The 17,963-nt window shown below is 48.7% G+C and overlaps 1 protein-coding gene across 1 annotated transcript in view; it reads right to left on the minus strand.

Annotated features, from left to right (window-relative positions):
- Positions 1 to 15,857, minus strand: part of CES1 (carboxylesterase 1) — a 29,429-nt gene extending 13,572 nt beyond the window's left edge. Inside the window, exons 1-7 of the mRNA XM_059381504.1 lie at positions 15,749 to 15,857; positions 12,351 to 12,558; positions 8,277 to 8,421; positions 5,911 to 6,044; positions 3,724 to 3,877; positions 1,921 to 2,025; positions 896 to 1,000 (exon numbers count right to left, since the gene is read on the minus strand). Coding sequence (XP_059237487.1) covers positions 896 to 1,000; positions 1,921 to 2,025; positions 3,724 to 3,877; positions 5,911 to 6,044; positions 8,277 to 8,421; positions 12,351 to 12,558; positions 15,749 to 15,800 — 903 coding nt within the window. The 5' untranslated portion in view covers positions 15,801 to 15,857. The remainder of the gene's footprint in view (positions 1 to 895; positions 1,001 to 1,920; positions 2,026 to 3,723; positions 3,878 to 5,910; positions 6,045 to 8,276; positions 8,422 to 12,350; positions 12,559 to 15,748) is intronic.
- Positions 15,858 to 17,963: the final 2,106 nt, after the last annotated feature.

Genomic DNA, 17,963 nt, shown 5'->3' on the forward strand with positions numbered 1-17,963 from the left:
ATGGATGGATGGATGGATGGATGGATGGATGGAAGGATAGATGGATAGATGAGTGGATGGATGGCTAGATGATGGATGGAGTTGGTCAATACACAGAGTGTGAATGAACTGGATGGACTGGTAGACAGATGAATAATAACTAGCTGACCGGGTGATGGATGGATCATTGATTCTGGACAGTTGAATAATGGGGTGAAGATATATGGTGGTTGGATGACACCCAGATGATGGAAATGAATGGAAGTTATGGCTGAATAAAAGTTATGGATGGATGGATGGATGGATATTAAACTGATTAAAGAATACTGATAAACTGGATAGACTGGCAGATGAACAGATGGATAATAAGATGATGAGTGGATTGATGGCTGACTGGCTGGCTGGGTGGGTGCATGTATAGTTATTCTAGAACCACAACTGAGGCCGTCTCAGAAAAAGTTAGATAAATGGACCACCACTGGGTTATCACTGAGGTAGTTTCTAAATTAAGCAAGATATATTATGATAATCTTCCTTAGAATCTTTGTTCTTAATATCCTATCCTCAAAATTCAGAATAGTATGTACCTCTGGGACTATGTAATACTTAATTTCTTTAACGTACATTTGGAAGCAAGAATGGGAAAATAGTAAGTTTCAGTTGAGGTGAGAGATTATTATACGATGTGTTCATTGTGTTGTTTCACAACTTCACAAATGTTTGTGATACTTCATATAAAAAAAAAGAAAAAGAAATTCCTATTCAGATCCAAAGGCTGACACTGTTCCCCGGGGGTCAGAAACACTGTCCCAGACAGTTTTCTAGGGCAGGGGCAAAAGGACAGCCAAATAATGGAGCCTGGGCCCTAGTGCAGAGGGTGGGGGGCTTGTGTGGTCACGAGAGTGGATATGCCTACCAACTTCAGCGACGTCTCCAAGAGCTCATCTTCTGTCTTCTGGCGCAAGCAGTGAACAAGGACAGCCGAGGTGGTGGCTTTACACCCAGCAAAGACAGCAATTTGCTGTAGAGATCACAAGCAAGAGCAGAACTCAAGAGCCACGCCCCTTCCCTCCAATCAATACCCCAACCTTCACTTCTAAGGGCAGCAGAGGGGAGCAGAACATACTCTAGACCAGCAGGTGGGAGTCCTACGTCCCAGGCGTGCCAAATTAAATAAGGTCTGTCTCTGTGACTGTATCTCCGTAAAATGGGCAAAATGATCTCAGAGCTGAGAGTGGAAAGGGAGGGAGAGTGGGGTGGGGTTTAAGAGCACGGAATCCAGAACACACTGCCTGTTTGCACATTTCCTTTCAGGAAGCCTTCCACGATAACCTCCTGCTCACATTAAGATTAAGTGCTCCTTTTGGATTCCCTTACGGTATCAGATATCTCTGCTTTATTGCTCTTGTCACTTGAGATTTTATAATCTGTGTGATTATGAAATGATTAATTTGTCTCCTCCAATGGAATGGAAACTTCATGAGGATACTAGATGTCTGGCTTTATCAAAATTACGTGATGAATGAATGAATTCCCGGAACCAACCCCAGCCATGAGGCACTTAAGTGGGGGGCCACTGCAGGCCCACATACTGTAAGTGGGTTAACCAGAACTCAGACCCTGAGAGAGACCAGTCACGGTGACAGCCCGCTGCCCACTATGTGGCCTGGTGCCCCCCACCCACCACCCTGCCCCCGGTTGCACTTTGGGTAGAATGCTCAGGGGACAGTGCACTGCACTGGCAGTCCAGAGTCACGTGTTCAAGTCCCAGCTCTGGTAAAACTGGGAGACTGGCTGAGGTGTCTCCTTCCCCTTCCACTCCACTGCTGTCACTTCCATGATTCCTTGAGGATGCCTGCCGGATCCCATGGCAAGAAAGACCCCTGAAGTTTCCAGAACAGCAGAGCCAAGGGTGTGGCAGTGGTCCTGCGTGAGACCTACCTGAGCTGTTTCCTTCATGTCTTTCCTAACCAGGGCAGCCGTGAGGGCCACGCCGCTCTCCGAGATGGCCCGGTGGAAAAGGTTCTTGGCCAGGGGAGACAGCACCTGGCAGGACAGTGGACAGGAAGAGAGTTTATGCTCATGGGGAGGGGTTTCAAGAATCATCTCATCCTTAACTCTAGCCTGGACTGTCCCCCTGGAGACCCGGGCACCCAGGGAATGTGGCAGATCCTCACCAGGGCCTCACCCTATTCCCAGGCTGACGCTAGGGCCCGGCTCCTCCAAGAGAAGCTGAGCTGGAGGGCACCAGCAGCACAGAGTGAGGGAAGCACGGGAAGCGTGGCACGTGTGCCCACTGTGACAATCAGAGGTCTCGAGACAGGGCGGCAACTGTCAGCCGCCCTTTAAAGACACAGTTCTGATTCCCCATCTCTACTATTCAGGATTTATCCTAAGAGTGATCATGGAGATGAATGATGATTTCCAAGAATGCTCATAATGTTTATAATATAATTGGAAATAACCCAAGGTTCCAATATTACAAGATTGAGGAAATGAAGGATTTTCATTTTTACTGTGGAATACCATGCAGATCTCTACCACGGAATACCACAGAATCTACAACAAAATGATAGTAATGGAAGAGTAATGTTTAGGTAAATATTTCTGTTATAGGATATACTAAGAAAGGTTTTTAAAAAAATCTTAAGACAGGTGGGGCGCCTGGGGGGCTCAGTCATTAAAGCGTCTGCTTTCGGCTCAGGTCATGAGCCCAGAGTCTGGGGATGGAGTCTCACATTGGGCTCCCCACTCAGCGTGGAGTCTGCTTCTCCCTCTGCTCCTCACCCCACTGTCAATCTCTCTCTGACTCTCTCCCTCTCTCAAATAAATAAAATCATTTTTAAAAAAAATCTCAAAACAGATGACAGATGGATAAAGAGACAGAAGTGAGTCATGGGGAAAACACTAGAAAAATAAGTCTCAAAATGTCTGTGGTGAGCTTCCCTGGGTAATGGGACTATGGAGGACTCTTTTCATCTTTGGGCTTATCTGAACTTTTCCTTTTTCTCCACTTGATAAACTATCAAAACTTTTTCCTCTGAGTATTGGACATGGAAACCAATACATACGTTAAAAGCAGTAATAGTACTGACCGTCTGCTCAAAAGTGAGGGAGCTGGAGAGCTTCTGGCTTCCAGCACTTCCTCATCTCATTCCCATCTCTGCTGCCCTCAGTGGCTCCCCCAGCCGCACTCCCCACACCAGGCCCCAGGAGCCCCAGGTGCTCACAGCACCACTGCTGTCCCAGGCCTCCCTGTCCCTCCCAGCCCAGCCCCACATCTCAGTCCCAGAGGCAGCTGTCCTCACAGGAGGCCCCTGACCTGTTCTTGGTGCCGATGTCCCTTGACTTGCAGATCTGGCTTCCAGCTGAACAATGACCCTTTGTCCAACTCTTTCTCATAATCTATACCCACCCTACTCGCTAGGAGAAGTGAAGCGAGTTCTAATACTAAAACGATGGGAAGGAGAGAGAGCGAGTGCGAGCGAGAGAGCATGCACTCAACCATGGTAGAGGAGGTGTGTCATTGCTGGAGCTGTGGCTGGAGATTCTCAAGGCCCTAGGATGCTACCCTGGGATCTGAGCTTCCTGGGGGCCAAGGAGAGCTCCGCCATTAGCTCTCCACCAACTGATGCTGTGCAGACCGGGTCAGCCCTGAGTCCAGGTCTTGTAAATCAAGCTGCCAACTGGTCCAAAGGCTCCAAGGGGTCCCATCAGCAGATATATCAGGGCAGGAATACTTACAAGAACAGAGACGCTTTCACCTCCTGCTGATTCTCCAAATATGGTTACAGAACCTGGATTCCCTCCAAAGTTGGCAATGTTCTCCTGGACCCAGCGAAGTGCAGCCAACTGGTCCAAGTGACCCCAGTTTCCTCGGCTGTGTTCGTCCCCTGTGCTGTAGGAATGGGGAAGGGGTGGGAGCATAGACCACATGGCAGGGCTGTCAGGACCACAGATGGGGCTGGGGGACTCTAGGTGAGCCTTCTAGAAAAAGACCAGCCTTCTATAGCCCTAACACAAGGGTCTTCTTCTGTCTTCCATTCTGGTGGCATTGTTCTGTTGTAGGGTTCTACATTTACTCAATTGGCATCTATTTACTGAGCATCTACTTTGTGCAAAACACTGTTCTAAGAGCGAGGAGCACATCTGAGAACTAAACATGCCAAATCTCTGACTATACAGAGGTTCACACTACAGATTACAAACAAATGGATAAATACAGAAAATAATATCAGGTAGTGAAAGTACTTCCAGGAAAAATAAAATCAGGTAAGGGAAAAGACTGGGGTCCTATTTCAGATCACAAGACCAAGAAAGGCTTCTTGGAGGTGGTAGTATTTGAATAGAGACCTGAATAAACAAGCACATGAGCCTTGCAAATATCCAAAGAAGGGAATTCCAGGCTGAAGAAACAGCCAGTGCAAAGGTCCTGTGGTCCAGTGGACAAAAGTGAGTGTAGTACAGCAGCTAAAGGACTCTGTGGGCCTTGGTAAGAACTTTGATGTCATTGCTAGTAAGGTGGGAAGTCATTTCACGGCCTATGACAAAGTTCCTTTTATGTCGTAAGTGGTCATTCTGGCTGCTGTGTAGATGAGACCCAGCATCAAATTAGCAGATTATAAAAGTAGGTGGTTTTTACAATCATCTGGGAGAGAGGCACAGAGGGCTTTGATTAGGGGGGCATAAGGGAGGAGGTGAGAAGTGGTTGGATTCTGAATATATTTTAAAGGTGGAACCAAGAGGATTTGCTGACCCTGATGTGACCAGGTGAGAAAAAGAAGTCAAGGCTGACCACAAGTCTATCCAGAGCAGTTGGAAGCAGGCGCGAGGGGCCTGCCAGCAGCCAGCAGGAGGCGCTGTTGGCAAAGTAGGAAAGTTGGGGAAGGAGCAGTGGGAGTCAAAGGTTAAATCTGTCCCCCTGGAGGGTGAGGTACCCTTCAGACGTTCAGTGGAGGTAGCAACAGGTACAAGGTGGTAGTTAATGAGGTACCTCTGGGTTTCAAAGGCGAAGCAGGGGCTGAAATAGGGAGCTTGGAATGTGGCTCCTGAGGTCACCCAAGGAACCCGTGGAGGTAGAGAAAGAGATGCACACAGAGGCCAGAGGACCACGCGTGAGGAATCGTGTGCAGCTGCTCCCAAGGTTGGCCCAAAAGCTGTTGGGACACTGGGCAGAGGACAAACTGGGAGCAGGAGCCACAGGAAGCACCCATATAGCATTTTGACCTTAATGGGGAGCAGAGAGATGGATTGCGGTGGGAGAGAAGAGATGTCTCCACTAAGTCACCACACCCTAGGACAGGACTCGCTTGGGATAATCCTCCTCTAGCCCGGGGCCGGAGGGGAGGGGGTCTTTCTTGTGAGAAGTCCACCCCCTCCCCCAATCCAGCCCAGCAGCCATCTCAGGGTCAGGGGGCACTGCGGCTGGTGCCCAGGAGGGCTGTCCACTGGACAGTCTTCAGCTCCAGACACCCAGTTCCTTTACCCAGAAAAACGCACCAAACACCTGCCCCGAGTGTGCTCTTTCCTTCCCTTCCTGCCATGTCGGATGCGTAAGTCTCTAAGTGCTGCTATAGGCTGTCTCCACAAAGGTGTGTGATGTGCTGGAACAGCACAAGTGAAGAAGAGGGGGCATTTCAGAGGGGGTGACATTTGGGTTGGGCCTTGCAGAATGCATAGGAGTTCGTCAGGTAGAATGGGCATTCCAGGTAGAAGGAAGAGGACCTGCAAAAGCTCCGAAGCAAATGGCCCAATGCGGCTGGGGATGGAGAAGATAAGTAGAGCCCAGTGAGGAAAGGGCTTGGGTGCTTTCCTAGGGAACCTGGCAAAGATCCCTTTGAGGGCTGACCTGGCCAGAGCTGAATACCTAGCACCCTCACTTTGGTTGGGGGGGGTGGGGCAAGGTGCAGTGAGGACTGTGCAGAATCTTACCTGAAGAATCCCCAGATGCCCAGGCGGTACTGAATGACCACCACCACCACGTTTTCATGGGCAGAGAGGGCCAGCCCATCATAGGTTGATGCTCCGCCCACCACCAGACCCCCTCCGTGGATCCACACCATCACCTGGGCAAGAAGGAAGCAACCGTACTGGTGAGGGGAAGCAGCGCTGGGCAGGACCTCAAGAGGTTGTCTGGTTTGGTCGCCGACCTCTTGGCCGTGGCTCAAGGAGGCCATTACCAGAAGTGACCTGTCCCCAGCAAAGTTAGAACAGGCATTTGCTCTTCTCCCCGCTCCTCCCAACTGGGGCCCAGGCCACTGCTCCAGCTCATGCTTCAGAACTTCATCATGGAAACAGTCACGGCTAAGAGTGCCATCTTCTCCCCAACACACCCATCCCCCTCATGCCTGAGCCCGTCCCGCAGCCCAGCCTCCTCCGCTGCCACAGCCCCGTGTTTCGGCTTCATCTTAGTGATACCTTGTATGGTGAATTGAACTGCTCGCCTGCCACAGGGACTGTCTCGAGAAGCACACGTGCCCCCCGTGGGATCACTTTTGAACATGCCGTCCTTTCTGCCTCCTCTGCACCCCCAAATCCCACCCGTCCTCCAAAGCCCAGCCTAAAAGCCACCTCCTCCAATAAGTCTTCAGTCATCTCACTAATAGGATCTGAAACCTACTCTATGCCAAGGACAGTGTTTAGAATCGAGGACAAGGGTAGATATAGGAATTCATCACGCTTGGCTCTGGCATTGTAAGAGCTCATGTAGCCAGGAGGGAAGAGCAGCTAAAATAATTATGTTGTAATCATTTTATTCATTTAAAAAAAAGGAATTTGTAACACAAACTATGTGCCAAGTAGCATTCCACGCCATAGGGACTAATACGGCCCCGTTAACAGACAAGAAACCTGCCTGAGGCCACGCAGCTTAATAAGCCGCGGAAGCAGGACTTGAACCCATGCGGTCTGTTTCTGGAGTCCACCCACTGAGGCACTCAGCCCACTGCAGCCATTGGCCAGGGTGCAATGGAACTGCTGTTAGGAGAGGAGTAAGATCTTCCCTTTGACTCTAACTAATGCCTCGGGAGTACTTGCTTTGTGCCCTCGCCAGCCACTGAGACAAAGCCCGATGAGCATCACTGGTACTCATGCGTGATTAGCCCCGTTCTGGAAACAGAGCCAGGCCCCTCTGCTGGTAAAAGGCAGAACCGGGATGTAAGCCCAGCCAACTCTGTAGATCCAGAGCCTGTGACATATGGAGAGGTTCTCGCCTTGTTCCTCCTCCGCCTCTGGTCCCTGCCTCTGTCTGGGTGGAAGGACCGAGTTAGCAGTCATCTGAGTGAAGGCTAAGATGAGCGTTGGTCAGCAGTGACTTCCTGAAGAAAGCATCCCAGATGGTAGGGCCCTCCAAAGCCAAGGGTATCTGATGATGGGGTTTTTTTGTTGTTTTTTTTTGTGGATTTTGTTCTTGTTTTGTTTTGTGGTGGTTTTTTTAAGTCCCTCCTTTGCCTTGACCCCCAAGTACAGCTCTGCACACAGAGGCAGGGAGTATGTAACAGAAGAACGTGAGAACAGAGGACTGAATGCTCACAGATTCACAGATGCCCTCCCCCACTCCTGGGCATCCTGCCAGGAGATGGCTGGGTGCAAACATCCCCCCCACCTCTCCACCCCGGGGATCACCTCCTTTTCCTGGACATCTCCAAGCCCCAGCTTGAGTCTAGAATTTGCCCCATCTCTGGGCTTCCTTTATTCTAGAAATGCTGACTCATGGGGTCATCAGTCGTGCCAAAGACAATTAGGGAAGGAAATTAGCTACGATAAATTCCCAAGTATTTGGCCGGAGGCAAAAGAATGAACTTCTCGGATTGCCCCAGGCTCTGCCCCTAACATCTCTCAGGCGACCCTGGAGCTTGTGAGAGAAGCATCTTACTGTGCTGAGGAAAGGCCTCGCCTCCTGGTCTGTGTCAAAGGGCACTGGTCTGAAATTCAGAAGGCCTCGGCCCTGGTCCTGCCAATCCCACTGTGGGATCTCACTTCCCCCTTTCTGGGCCTCAGTCTCTCTACCTGTAAAGGAAGGATGACTTATCTCTAAAGTCACCATTTTGGTCCTCCTATTAACAAGAAACGATTTGGAAAAATTACAATGGGCATGACCGTGGTACAGCAAATTCCCCCGGAGGTCCGTCCCTAGGGGAAACTGAGGTATGGAAAGCTTGTGTTTCTTGTGGTCCTAAGGTCTGGCTGTGGTGGGAACAGGAAGCACTGAGGTCTCTGAAATGACGCCCCACCCAAGCTGTCTTCACCCCCTTCTAGTCTACACCAGAAGACTCTCAGTGCTAGAACCTTCTACTTACCGGCAGCCGGCTTTTCTTTGTCAAGTCAGCGGGAGTGTAAATATTTAGATAAAGGCAGTCTTCAGAAAACTTGAGAGCAATATTCTCCTTTCTGTTGGTAAAGAGCTCTGAGAGCACCTGCCCCCCCATTGCATCCTGGGAGCACCTGGGGAGGGGAGCAAAGAAGAAGTTCTGAGTTTGGCTCAGAGCTGAGCAAGATGCCTCCTGGGGTGCCCTGGGCCTTGGACTGGCAGGCTCGGGCTGATAAATAGAGTTGTTCCTACCAGGCTGGAGATACTGGGATGGTTAAGAGGTTTTTTTAGGTGCATAGGTGGGGTTTGGAGGGGGGGAACCCTGAGGCTCACTAAGGTCTCCCACGGCTGTGTCTAGATAGTAAGAAGGCTTGGTACCTGTCCCCTTCCCTGAGCCTTTGAGATGCCCTGGGTCAAGGATAGGAGACCGCCCATAAGCTAACCACCTGGGCGAGGCCTATCTCCTGCACACCCTGGATACATGCGAGCTCTCTGTTCCAGGCAAATGTGTCCTCCACCAGGTCAGCATGTTCTAGTCCATGGCAGACTTCCATAATCCCTGGGAAGTCACTCAAACGACAGACATTTAGGCACTACAAAAGGTCAGGGATGAAATATTTTGTTGGGCAGTATCAGGAGAATTGTGTTCTAGTCCTATCACACTCGCTAATCTTCTGGGTGACCTTGGGTGAATTCCCTGCCTGATTTGGTTTGAATCTGCCAGGTCAGTGTGAGGGAAGTGATTTTTATAAGGGTCATATAGTCCTGACATGCTAAGAATCTACCCATCCCAGGCAAACACTATTGGTTTTCCCAATAACAGACCTTAAAGACCCGACACAGATTAAAACTGGTAAGGTTGGGGCGCCTGGGTGGCTCAGGGGGTTAAGGCCTCTGCCTTCTGCTTGGGTCATGATCCCGGGGTCCTGGGATCAAGCCCCGAGTCGGGCTCTTTGCTCAGCGGGGAGCCTGTTTCCCTTCCTCTCTCTGCCTTCTTCTCTGCCTACTTGTGATCTCTATCAAATAAATAAATAATAATTTTAAAAAAATTGGTAAGATTTATGAACCTCCCAACATGCCAGGTACTCTATGTACTAACTTACTTAATCATCACATGGCACGCTCCCTAATATAGAATCTATAATTATCCCCATTTTTACTAAGGTACCGAGAGGTTAGAGAACCTACCCAAGGTCACACAGCCAGAAAGATCTATACTATGTAGTGCATGATATTTCTAAGGACACTATAAGGAACATTTCTGGATCTCAAGGTACCAGAATGCAGGTATCACTGCCCCCAGTTTGTAAATGAGGTCACTGAGTCACTCTGCTGGCAAGTGGCAGAATCAGAGTCTCCAGTAATGACTCCTTAATTTCCATCCTAAGGGAACTTTCCCCTGATCACCAGGGCAAGGAGCCTAACAGTCTTAAAAGAAGAAAATCAAATGTCAAGAAAGGGGAAAAGAGTAAAGGTCACTAGTGTTTAAATAAATGCGGAATAAATAGCAAAATTACAGACAATTATAATGATAATTATTATTGTTTTGCCTATCCAATAGCCAAAAAGCATTTTTTTTTTTTTAAAGATTTCATCTATTTATTTGACAGGGAGAGAGAGATCACAAGTAGGCAGAGAGGCAGGCCGAGAGAGCGGAAAGCAGGCTCCCCACTAAGCAGAGAGCCTGATGTAGGGCTTGATCCCAGGACCCTGAAACCATGACCTGAGCTGAAAGCAGAGGCTTAACCCACCGAGCCACTCAGGTGCCCCCCAAAAGCATTTTTTAATAACCCCAAGCATTGCCAAAGATCTGGGGAGTGAAGGTTTTCAGATATCAATGGAAGGAGTGTCGCTGGAACATTTCTGGAGGGAAATGTAAACAGAAGGTGCATATTCATGGCATTTCTTCAAACTTGCCCCAAAATATTCATGGGCATACATAAATATTTAACTGCAGGATATTCATCAAAGTGTATCTGTACTATCAAAAACATCAAGAACTTAATGAACCCAAATAAGAGATGGGGTAAATAAATTATAAACCAAGACTCAATGTAATACAGCCATTACAAGTCCAGCTGTGATATCTAATGACATAGAATAATATTCCTGCTAGATTTACAAATGAGCAAAGCAGGCATCCAAACTATCTGTATGATGTGATACTGTGATTTATAATAAATACATATTCGGCCTCCATTCCATTTCAGCCACAGGATCCCTAAAATCCGTGGAATTTCCTATGTGAAGGAAACAATAAAGATATCTTTATTATGTTAATAAGGTGACTTTTGATCACACTTAAGGCTAGGGGCTGGTTGTCACATGAACCGTCCAGTAAACTTTCAGTTCTGCCTCCCTGACCTCTGGGGAGCAAGATGGGGCTGGGGGTTGAATGGTGGCCAATGCCCCTGGTTTCATCAATCATGGCTACATAACAAAGCCTCCTTAAAAAACCACAGGACAGGATACTGCGAGTTTCCGAGTTGGTGAACCAGAAAGCTTTTATGGCCACTGTGCAGGACCCCCAACTCCAGGACAGAAGCTCCTTTATTCAGGACCTCACCCCATGGATCTCTTCATCTGGCTCTTGATTCATATGCCCTAATAACCTTTGTAATGAACTGGTGATGTAGTGAATAAACCAGTTTTCTGAGTTCTGTGACTCAGCAAATTAATGGAACCCAAGGAGGGAGTCATAGGAACCTTTGACTTATAGCCAAAGTCAAGCATAGATAGCAACTTGAACTTGTAATTGGCATCAGATGCAGAAAGTGTCTTGTGGGGCCGAGTCCTTAACCTGGAGGATCTGACACTATCTCCAGGCAGAGCAGTGTAGGGATTAGTTGAATTGTAAGACACACAGCTGGTGTTGAGATTTTTTTCTCTGTGTTGGTTGGTGGTGGTTATTGAGAGGGGGGGGACCCACACACTGAAATTGAGTGCAAAATCTCATGGATTCTATTTTTAAGGAAGAAAATATCCAACAGATAAAAGACTGGAAAAACAGAATCTAAAATATGAACAGCAGTTCTCTCTGTCGGTGGAGGAATTGTATGTGATTTTCATTTTCTTATCTTTCCTTACCCGTACTTCCTCCTTTTCTGCAATATGTATGTATTACATTGGCGGTCAGGAAATAAAAAGAGCAAACACAATTTTTTAAAACAAAAGGAAGGAAGGAAGGGAGGGAGGGAGGAGGAAGAAAAGAAGGGAAGGCAGCAAGGAGTAAGACCTTAGAAATTTCCAGAATGCCTTGCTGAGGTGAATAAGGTCATATGGATATATGTAGGCTTCTGAGGTATCTGGAGGAGGTAGATATTGGCTACTTTGTCCGACTTGGTCAGGGTGATTGGGACACACCAGCCATTGCTCTGCTCATGACTAGGTACTTTGACACACTTGGGAGCTAAGAACTTTTGAGTCAACTCCCCAAAGCTCTCCCCACTTACACAACTCTAGGTCTACCCCCGCTCCCCAGCTTTGGCAAAGGTCCAGACAGGAGAATTGTTACTTCTACATCCCTCACTTGGTCAACTTCTAATTTTCTCCCACTTATCATGGTCTAACGTATTGCATAATTTATTGACTGATTTGCATATTTTTTCTTTGTCATCCATCTCCCTGCTAGAATGCAAGCTCCGTGAAGGTAGGGATACTTTTCTGATCGTTCGTGGATCCTAGGAAACCTAGAACGTGCTCAGTAAATGTTTGTTGAATAGAGCTCTAGAATGCTCTATTCTAGAAGGTATTAAAAGATTTATGGGGCGCCTGGGTGGCTCAGTGGGTTAAAGCCTCTGCCTTCAGCTCAGGTCATAGTCCCAGGGTCCTGGGATCGAGTCCCACATCAGGCTCTCTGCTCAGAGGGGAACCTGCCTCTCCCTCTCTCTCTCTGCCTACTTGTGATCTCTGTCAAATAAATAAATAAATAAAATCTTAAAAAAAAAAAAAAAAAAGATTTACAACAGCTTGGAAATTTTGGAACAAAGCCACTCAGCAAGTTGCCCTGGACGCTTCCTGCATCACTTTGAGGCCAGCATCCCCCCGAGAGACGCCAACTTACATGGGAGGGTAAGCGGTGGTGTTCTTCACGTAGTTCCATGGCTCTGCAGGCTGTGGCGGAGCAAATCTCAGGGACCCCAGAGGAGGCCTGGCAAAAGGGACTCCCAGGAAGACGGCCACAGGCTGTGCAAATCCTTCTAAGCTGACGTACTTGCCCAAGACCTTGCCTTGCACGGTGTCCACCACAGGCAGCGAGGATGGGTGCCCCCCTGGACATCCAGAGGAAAGAGGACACATCAGCCCAAAAGGTCTGACCTGGACTCCCAGTGGGTCTCCACCTTGAACAGGGACCTTGAATGAGTCACCTAAACCCTCAGGACCTCAGTTAAGCTTGAGGTTAACTGTCATTCCTTACTTGGGGCTATCTAGAGGAGCCAATTGGAAATGGAGGTATAATAGCATCAAGTTAAAAAGAAATGCAAGAAGGAGAGCTGCTGAGGGGAATAAGGCATTTGGTTGTCACTCCTAGAAGCTTCTGGAAATAACTGGCCAGTAGGCCTCAGGTGCTAAGCTGCACACTGGTGTAGAACATGAATAAGAGGCTGTCCCTCCTCTCAGAATTTCTGAACCATGTAGGGAGCATGAGCTACAAACACACTTGCCCCTACTGGGTGGGAAGGCAGGTGCCGGAGTCCCCAGAGAGGTACCAGTACCACAAGGGTCAGAAGAGGCAGGGAGGCCTCCGCATTGGTGGCATGGTGGAGGTGGTGCCCTTGGAGCTGGGACTGGCAGTGGGAGGGAGGAGGGGGCTGACAGCAGGAGGTAGAAGGCGGGGGGTTGGGGGATAAAGGTGTGAGGCAGAGCAGAGGCTAGGCTCTGGGAGCAAAATGCAAGGCTGGCCTGAGGAAGAGTGAAGGGCCCACAGAAGCCAGAGGGAGTCAACAGGGAGCGGACAGCAGCCTGTATTGTGAAAGAGGTTCAAGCCTGGGAGGGGCCTCAGTACCAGGCTAGGGTCTGGGGCTTTCTTTGGGGGTACACATATAGCAGTCAACAGTCCTAGAGTATGCAAGAGTGACATGTATCATCTCATATGGGATTCTGAGCAGGGGCTTCCGGGGCAGGGGAGAGAGCCTGGGGTCTGGTTCCTACCTGTCCCATCCTTGTGGGGCTGGTGGTCCTTCCCCACTGAGCTGTCCCTTCCTCCCGGGCTGTCCCTTCCACCCCAGTCCTGGCTCCACCTGCTGTGCAAGTGGGCCCTCAGACTCTCGATCATGGCCCTCCTCCAAGTCTTCCCTCATCCTGCCCTGGCAGCCTCTGTGTGTATGGTTCCTCATCTGAAATGGTTTCTAGCCTGGCATCATGCCAGCTGCTCCCTTGTGGACACAGACAAAAGGTCAACCTCTTCCCCAGAGTGTGCGGGCGGAACAAGAAAGGGTGATCCAGATTTAGTCTTACAGAAGGAAATGGAATGGTAACCTGCAGGAGAGGCGAAGTGGACAGGAGCCCAAGGGGCCAGGGTGAGGAAGCGGGTGGGCGGGGTGAGAGGCAGAGCAGTTATGGCTCCAGGAGCAGTCCACACTTGTTGTGTTACATAAGTACACACGTGATGTTTATGCTACATGACATCCGTACACAGGTAAGCTTTGAATGCTGAGCACTGACTATGCGCCAGATTTGCATTCTGGCTCACTTAAATTCAACTTCACAAGATGCCCATTTTATAGATGAGAAAGCCGAGGAAATGGAGAGAGCCAGCGTGGACTTTCTACAGTGGGAAATGGGATGGCCTTGCCAGCAGGTAATCGGTATTAAGGGAATAACCCACTCCTCCTTTGGTTCTTCCTCTGGCCTCACATTCAGTCCCAGGTTTCTGACAAAGTCACCATCAGAAAGAAGGTGAAGTGCACATGTGGCCTGGGCCTTCCCAGTTCTGAGGGTCCCAGCCCTGGCTGTCCATTCACAAGCCACAGACAGATTCCAGAGTATGATTTTAGTGGACCTTGGGCAAGTCCATTTCCCTCTCTGAGTCCGTTTGCCTGCCTGTAAACGGGCATAGATGCATTCTGGGGCCCCTTGCTACGCTCTTGTAGTAATCATGGGCTTTATTTTGTGTACCCTTGACGCTTGACCTCTGGGGCCTTGATGACCCTGGAGGGACTGCCCTCTCGGAGTTAGCCAATTCCAGTGATAGGCATCAACTTCCCTTCCAGTGTGCAGAGCCTGTACCCCAATCACCTTCTTTACCAGGCCGTCCCAGGCCAAGCCACTACCATCCTGCCCTAATCACTCCAGGGCCAGAGATCCAAAAACTGTGAGAAGCCTTCGTGCCCTAGAACTCACTGAAATTGGTTAGTTTGCCAGTCCTGAGCCTGCATATCCTGTCTCACCTCTTCCTTCCCCAGGTAACCACAATAAGGGCTCTTGCACGAAATTCCTCCCTCCTCCCTCCTCCCTCCTCCCTCCTCTTCTAACCCACCTTGAGCATCACCTCAGTGTGCAGGACCGTGGTGGGCATGCGTCCTCCTCCCGGGAGCTGTGAGTAACAAGTCCTGGCCATTGGCTCCTGATCTGTTGGCCTCACCGCACACCAAGTCTTCTACTACTACCTTTTAAAACAACTCCTACATTTATAAATTCTTTATTTACACTTTCCATACTAGGTGCTCTTTAGAAATAACCTGTTTTATCCTTACAACAGCCCAATGACAACTGCCGTCATTCCCATGTTCGAGAGGGGGACCCCAAGGCACAGAAACCTTAGGCACAATGCCTAAGGACAGCTGGCCAGTAAGTGCTGGGCTGGGATTCAAACCTACACTCTCTGGGTCCACAGTTCGTCCAGGTCTCCTGCCTGACATCCGAATGGGGAGCATTCCTACGACACTTTCCCTAAGCCGAAATGGCACAAAGCAACATATCCTGGGCTTTCTGCAAGTTGCATTAAGCCACTTTGCTTTTAGGAAAGACCTCCCCATTAGTCCCTGTTATTGTAGCCCAAACAAATTGGAGGACTTTCGCTTTTCCGTTACTATAGTAATACAGGATTTCCCTAAAGGTGAAGAGGCCCGATGCCACTTGCAGAAAGCCTGGGATACTCCTGTTAATATTCTGCAAAGCCACTCTCCCTGATTTGGCCATGCACAGACGAATAATCAGGCAGAAAACAAACTGAGCTCTCTGGAATCCCCATCCAGGAGGCATGAGGTTAGCTGTCTGCCCTGCTCTGGGAGCACGCAGCTGCAGTCTGGGAGTGTTCCTGCTCCCCCCGCTCTCAGGTTGTCAGGGACTGGCTGGGCACCAAGCGGGTGAAGTCCAGAGGGCACTGGCTGCAGCAGAACTGGACCCGCCATACCCTTCCTCTCCACGCATCTCCCCCACCTCGTTCCCGTCCACCTCCCACCTCGCACCTGGGCAAGGATTTCCAAACACACCCCACTGTTTTATTTCAGAAGGACTCACCCCAAGCTATGGAAGTGGCAAAGGAGGTCAGGACCAGAGCGGAGAGCCACATCGTGGACAGGCTGCAGCTCCAGCGCTTCAAGCTGTTTACACCACTTAAAAGTCTGTTGGGTCCCGCCCCATTGCCCTACTCCGCCGGCCACCGCCCCAGAGCTCTTGGCCACGCCCACCCAGAGTTTACCCTCTTTTCTCCAAAGCCAGGACAGAGTTTCTGATTACGGAGAGCCCCAGACTGATCCAGCAGCGTATTACATAAGGGCTTCTCCCTTGCAGAACTCTAACCTGAGAGCCCTATGAATTTCCCAAGGCAGGCAGGAGCAGACAGATGCCTTTCAGGAGGGGGAGGCTTTGGTCCAGGGTTCTCAGAACAAGCTTGAAAATTAGAACAACCGCCAGCTGCTGGGGAACTCAGGACAAATCTGTCTCAGCTGTTTGGGCTTCTTTTCCATATAGTTCTGTGTTCTCAAGTTTGGAAACACCTTAAATTCATCCAGGTCCCCCCACCTCCCTTTAAAAAAAAAATTAATTTATTTTGGGGAGAGAGAGAGAGAGAGAGAAAATGAGTGAGGGGAGGGACAGAGGGAGAGAATCTTCAAGCCCCATGTGGGGCTCGATCCCATGAACCAAAAGATCATGACCTGAGCCAAAACCAAGAGTCAGACACTTAACTGACTGAGCCACCCAGGTGCCCTATCCGGTTGCCTTTTGATGCCTAAATTAACCTTACAATATTCCTGCCAAGCCACTCAGCCTCTTGTCACACACCTCCAGGTTCAGGGAATGCATTCTTTCTCTAGGCAGGGATCTTTGGGCAGAATATTTTCACAAAAAATGAACTCCAGATCTCCACAGTCCCTAGCTCTAATCATCCATCCATCATTCCACGTACTCAATATTCCATTTATCCATTCATTCTCCATTTACCAGTGTCTGACGAGATGCTACATAGTATGGATACAGAGATGAACTCAAGGGATATTCCTTCTGCTTACAGAGCTCAGCATGTAGTAGACAGGTGGTGGGCCACTGCGCAATGCAAAACCCCAAAACAGAGGGATACAAAGTGCTCTGGGTATACCTGAGAAAGTGTCATGTGTCTGCTGGAGGCACAAGAACGATGAAGCTGCTCAAAGCCTGTTTCATAGAATCACTGAATGTCCAACAGAAGGGAATTCCTTCAACACAGTCTGGTACAGCTGGCTAAGAGAATACTCTGCATTCATTCAGACTACTGATGAGCACCCCATTCATTGACAAGGACAGACAGTCATGATCTCTTGTGAAGGGAGAAAAGGAGGCTCTAAAATACTTGAGGTCGCTTTATAGGAGATGTTTAGTGGTTCCTCAAAAATCAAACACAGAGTTACTATATTCTCAGCAATTCCACTCTTGGGTATATACCCGAGGTCACCAAGAACAGAGCCATACAAAAACAAGACACAAATAACAGCATTATTCCTAATACCCCAAAGTGGGAACAACCCAAATGACCATCAACTGATGAATGGATAAAGTGTGATCTAGCTACCCAATGGAATATTATTCAGCCATGAAAAGAAACAAAGTATGGACCCTTGCTACAACATGGATGGGCCAGGAAAACCGGTCACTAATGAGAGAAACCCGACACAGAAGGCTACTTGCTATAGGATTTTATTTACATGAAAAGCCCAGAATAAGCAAATGCATGGAGACAAAAAGATCAGAGGTTGCTTGGGGCAGAGGAGAGGGGCATGAGGAATGACTAATAATGGGTAGGAGGCTTCCTACCTAGGTGACAATGAGTGATGCGTGATGAGAGTGGTGGGATGTTCTGGGTTTAGATTGCACTGATGGTTATGCAATTATGTGAATATATTACAAAAAACACTGAATTGTACACTTAAAAATTTCAAGTTAAATTTTAACTTAATAATTTAACTTAGAAAAATATATTTAGCTTAATAAAAACTTAAAAAATGAATTTATGGTATGTGCATTATCTTTAAGATTTTATTTATTTATTTATTTATTTATTTATTGGTGGGAGGGAGAGGTTGAGGGGGAGGGAGAGGGACAAGCGGTCTCTGCCCTGATCCTGGAGCCTGATGGGGGCCTCACTCCCAACACCCTGAGAACAGGACCTGAGCCAAAACTGAGCGTTGGACAATTAATTGACTGAGCCCCCCCAGGAGCCCCATGAATTAACTTTCAATAAAATAAATACTTAAAAATC

This window comes from Mustela nigripes, chromosome 17 (assembly GCF_022355385.1).
Source record: "Mustela nigripes isolate SB6536 chromosome 17, MUSNIG.SB6536, whole genome shotgun sequence".
Classification (NCBI taxonomy): domain Eukaryota; kingdom Metazoa; phylum Chordata; class Mammalia; order Carnivora; family Mustelidae; genus Mustela; species Mustela nigripes.